A 4,731-nucleotide genomic window follows, 5' to 3' on the forward strand; every position below is an offset into this window, starting at 1 on the left:
CGCTTTGTTCCCCGCACGCTCCGTGGTCGCTTCCATCCCCCACACACCCCCGCACCCCGCTGTTCCCGGCGTATCCCACTGGCAGGCACCGGCAGCCGATCGAGGCCTGATCCCCCCACCCGGAGCCCGGGGCCGTTGGGCCCTGTTGTTGGGTTCGGGGGGGTGGGGGGGCTCGGGCCCTTGTTGGTCACAGATGGCCCGGGGATTTCCTGGGATAGAAATAGCCGCCGGCTCCGGCCCCTTAAAGCTGCTTAAGGGGCGGGATGCAGAGGGGAGGGTCCGGGCACACCCCACACGTCCCCGACCAGACCCCAGCCCCCACGCGCTGAGCTCCCACCCGGGAGACGCCGGCAGCGGTGCAGGCCTCCGGTTGCTTGTGATAAACAACCAAGCCCCAAATCCCGAGGCTGGCGGTTATCCCCTCGCCCGGCCCCTCCCCCACCCTAAAGGCGGCCTAGAGTCCTGGGAAGGCCCCACAGCGCCGGTCCGGTCAGGTTCCCACGCGCTTCTCCAGGCCCAGGCTCTGGGGCTCCGCACAGCCCGTGGCAAAGGTCACGGTCTTCCCTTTCTTCCCCCTGGGTTCCCAGAAGCAGGTGGAGTTGCGCAGGGCTGGGTCCCGACACTGTCGCGCAAGCCAACTGTTCCGCTGTTTCTTGTTTGCCTGCTCTAGGGGCGGACCGCCGAACCCGAGGCCATGTCCCATGAAAAGAGTTTTTTGGTGTCTGGGGACAACTATCCTCCCCCCAACCCTGGATATCCGGGGGGGCCCCAGCCACCCATGCCCCCCTATGCTCAGCCTCCCTACCCTGGGGCCCCTTACCCGCAGCCCCCTTTCCAGCCCTCACCCTACGGTCAGCCAGGGTACCCCCATGGCCCCAGCCCCTATCCCCAAGGGGGCTACCCACAGGGCCCCTACCCCCAAGGGGCCTACCCACAGGGCCCCTACCCCCAAGAGGGCTACCCACAGGGCCCCTACCCCCAAGGGGGCTACCCCCAGGGGCCATATCCCCAGAGCCCCTTTCCCCCCAACCCCTATGGACAGCCACAGGCCTTCCCAGGACAAGACCCTGACTGTGAGTCTCAGGAAGGGAGGGGTGGGGTGGCGGGGAGGGCAGGGGGAGGTGCTCGTGAGTGGCGCTGACCTAGCCTGTCTGCTCCTCAGCACCCCAGCATGGAAACTACCAGGAGGAGGGTCCCCCATCCTACTATGACAACCAGGACTTCCCTGCCACCAACTGGGATGACAAGAGCATCCGACAGGCCTTCATCCGCAAGGTGGGTGGGGGCATCTCGGAGGAGGTGGGGGGTGTGGCGCCCAGCGGATGACTCTGAGTGGCTCCTTTCCCAGGTGTTCCTGGTGCTGACCCTGCAGCTGTCGGTGACCCTGTCCACGGTGGCTGTGTTCACTTTTGTTGGGGAGGTGAAGGGCTTTGTGCGGGACAACGTCTGGACCTACTATGTCTCCTATGCTGTCTTCTTCATCTCCCTCATCGTCCTCAGCTGTTGTGGGGACTTCCGGCGAAAGCACCCCTGGAACCTTGTTGCACTGGTAACCCCCAAACCTGAGCCTCTGGGCCCGGGTCTGGCCATGCAGTCCCACACGCCCACTCTTCCGGGCCTGGTCACCCTGGTTCTCCTTGTGCTCATGAGGCAGGGGCGGGCGGGGGTGGCACACACCCAAGGCCAGCGTGTGTCTCCCACCCACAGTCGGTCCTGACCGCCAGCCTGTCGTACATGGTGGGGATGATCGCCAGCTTCTACAACACCGAGGCAGTCATCATGGCCGTGGGCATCACCACAGCCGTCTGCTTCACGGTCGTCATCTTCTCCATGCAGGTGAGGGGCCTCCCATGGCTGGGCTGTGGCCGCAGGGGCCGAGCGGCTTTCCCAGGCCCAGCCCCATGGCCCGTTCCTCCCCCGCCTGCAGACCCGCTACGACTTCACCTCGTGCATGGGTGTGCTCCTGGTGAGCATGGTGGTGCTCTTCATCTTCGCCATCCTCTGCATCTTCATCCGGAACCGCATCCTGGAGATTGTGTACGCCTCGCTGGGCGCTCTGCTCTTCACCTGCGTGAGTGAGGGGCGGCCTTGGCCAGGGGCGGGACGTTGGGCGGGCAGGCTTGTCCCTCAACACCACTGTGCTGTCACCTCCAGTTCCTGGCAGTGGACACCCAGCTGCTGTTGGGGAACAAGCAGCTGTCCCTGAGCCCGGAAGAGTATGTGTTTGCCGCGCTGAACCTGTACACAGACATCATCAACATCTTCCTGTACATCCTCACCATCATTGGCCGCGCCAAGGAGTAGCCCAGCTCCAGCTCTCTGTGCCCGCTCAGGTGGCATGGCTGGCCCGGACCCTGCCCCTGGCACGGCAGTGCCAGCTGTCCTTTCCCTCTCTCTTGTCCCCAGGCACAGCCTGGGGCAGAGGACGCCCCTCTCCAACCCTCCCATATGTACACTGCAGATACTTCGTTTGGACCCGCTGTGGCCACAGCATGGCCCCTTTAGTCCTCCCGCCCCGCCAAGGGGCAACAAGGCCACGTTTCTGTGCCACCTCCTGTCTACTCATTGTTGCATGAGCCCTGTCTGCCAGCCCACCCCAGGGACTGGGGGCAGCACCAGGTCCCGGGGAGAGGGATTGAGCCAAGAGGTGAGGGTGCACGTCTTCCCTCCTGTCCCAGCTCCCCAGCCTGGCGTAGAGCACCCCTCCCCCCCACCCTGGAGTGCTGCCCTCTGGGGACATGCGGAGTGGGGTCTTAACCCTGTGCTGAGCCCTGAGGGCAGAGAGGACGGCATGTTTCAGGGGAGGGGGAAGCCTTCCTCTCAATCTGCTGTCAGTGAAATTCCAATAAATGGGATTTGCTCTCTGCCTTCCCCTGGTCACTCTTCTCCCTGCCACTTTCAACATGAAGTCGGGAGGGGCTCCAGGCCTTCCCTGCTGACGGGGACACAGGACCAGAAATGAAAATGGAGGTTAACACAGTGCCAAGCCTCTGCCAACACGCAGCTACATAAGGTGTGTGTTGAGTTCCCAACTGATGGACAGAGACCCTGGGGTGCTCTGAGTGAGCTAAGCCTGTGCTGGGGTACCCCGATGGTAAGTGGCCTGGCTGTGTCTACCAGGTGCTCCCTGGAGATGGCACGGTGTAGCCCTCTCACTCTTCTGTTGCCTGGGCCAGCGGCGCAGGTCACTGGCCTGCCCCAGGGCAACCTGCCATGCTCCTCGGGTGCTCCCTGGGCCTCCCCAGCTCTGTGCAGTCCATCTGTGTGGGCACCCTGATATTCTGCCCAGGCCTGCCTCACACAGAGGTCCCTGCCTCTCTCCAGCCTCCCCACGAGAAACGCAGGCTGGAGGTCCCGTCCAAGAGCTGGACAGAGACTGAGGGCTCAGCCATTTGGGCCCGTTGGCTTGCCCAGGCCCGGTCTCTTGGAGCCCTCAGCCCCAGCCTGTACTGCGTTTCCTGCCCTGTGACGCCTGCTACTCCTGCAGGGGATCCCTCCACTGCCTGGGACCTGGCTGCGTGTGAGCCGTGCTGAGCTCTCACGCCCCGCGGCTCCAGGCCAAGAGGCAACTTTGGACTTGGACATTCCCACTGCAGCCTCGAGGCTCTCTATGCAGCACGGCCTGAGGATCTCTCAAGGCCCCTTCCCACCACCCAGTCAGTCCCCTTAGCACCTCCATGTACGAAGCCAGCGCCACCCTGATATCCGTGGCCACCACAGCTGTGGGCTGCCCAGGGCCTAGCTCATCCTTCCTGAAACCTCCTCCTGCATTATCTCCAAGCCAGAGCAGGGCTGCCCCGCTTCCCTCGCCCTCCCAACTTCCGGCCTCACCTGGCTGCCTTGCCTGCCCCACCCTCCACCAGGACCCTAGCGGTGTGTTTCTGGAACATCTATCGTGTCCATTGCACTACCCGCCTCCTAAAACCCTCAGTGGTGCCCTCAGGATGAAGTCCACGCTCCTTAGCCTGGTACACGGCCCCTGCCATCTGTCCACTGGTGGCTCCAGCTGCCCTCCTGCTGTCCCCTTGCCTCTCAGCCCGGGGCCCTGACCCTGCACAACCTGAGTCATGGGTGTGCTCCCTGCTGCAGCCCCCTACAGCGTGGGGACACACGCTGCCTTCCCAGCCACGCGGGCACTTCCTGGAGTCCACATTGCCCTCTGCAGCGGCTAATCACATGCTGAACAGCAAGTGGGCCACACGGCTCCCCCTTCCCCCACTTCCCCTTCCAGCCGTTTCCTGAGCAGGTACAGTTCCTCCTCTAGGTGCCCGCCTGTGCTCCAGCATGCTGAGGAGGAGGAAGAACCCGCCTAGCTCTATATCCCAGACCCCTCAAGATTTTATACGAAAGAGTAGAATGAAGTGTTTATGTGGCTAACAAGAACGTCAGTGCAGGGGCAGGGGGTGGTCTCAGGAATAACTGCCAAGTGAAGTGTGCCAGGACAGTGTTTTCTTGAGGAGTTCGAGACAGACACAAACTCCAGGCTGAGAGGGAGAGGTTTTAGTGAGGGTCCCTGGGGAATGGGGCAGGGCCGGGGGGCCGGAGGATCTATAGCAAAGACCCCCACCACCAGAGAGAAGGCCAGGGCTGAACACAGGAGGGCTTGGGCCTATCCTGCAGGTGTAGGGCACTCAGGCAGGGGCCACAGCTGGGTTTGTGTTTAGGAAGATGAGTCTGGCAAGAGACTGTACAGGGGAAGCCATGGGGGCTGTGAACAGGTGACTGTACAGG

General features: G+C 63.2%; 1 protein-coding gene across 1 annotated transcript; it reads left to right on the forward strand.

The window, feature by feature from the left end:
* The first annotated feature begins 143 nt into the window (after positions 1–143).
* On the forward strand, positions 144–2,868 carry GRINA (glutamate receptor, ionotropic, N-methyl D-aspartate-associated protein 1 (glutamate binding)). The gene is made up of 7 exons (XM_011975679.1): positions 144–376; positions 671–1,073; positions 1,163–1,275; positions 1,349–1,549; positions 1,708–1,836; positions 1,928–2,071; positions 2,155–2,868. The coding sequence occupies exons 1-7, from the start codon at positions 194–196 to the stop codon at positions 2,302–2,304; spliced, it is 1,323 nt and encodes a 440-aa protein (XP_011831069.1). The 5' UTR covers positions 144–193; the 3' UTR covers positions 2,305–2,868.
* Positions 2,869–4,731: the final 1,863 nt, after the last annotated feature.

The sequence above is a fragment of the Mandrillus leucophaeus genome, unplaced genomic scaffold (genome assembly GCF_000951045.1).
Source record: "Mandrillus leucophaeus isolate KB7577 unplaced genomic scaffold, Mleu.le_1.0 Scaffold158, whole genome shotgun sequence".
NCBI lineage: Eukaryota > Metazoa > Chordata > Mammalia > Primates > Cercopithecidae > Mandrillus > Mandrillus leucophaeus.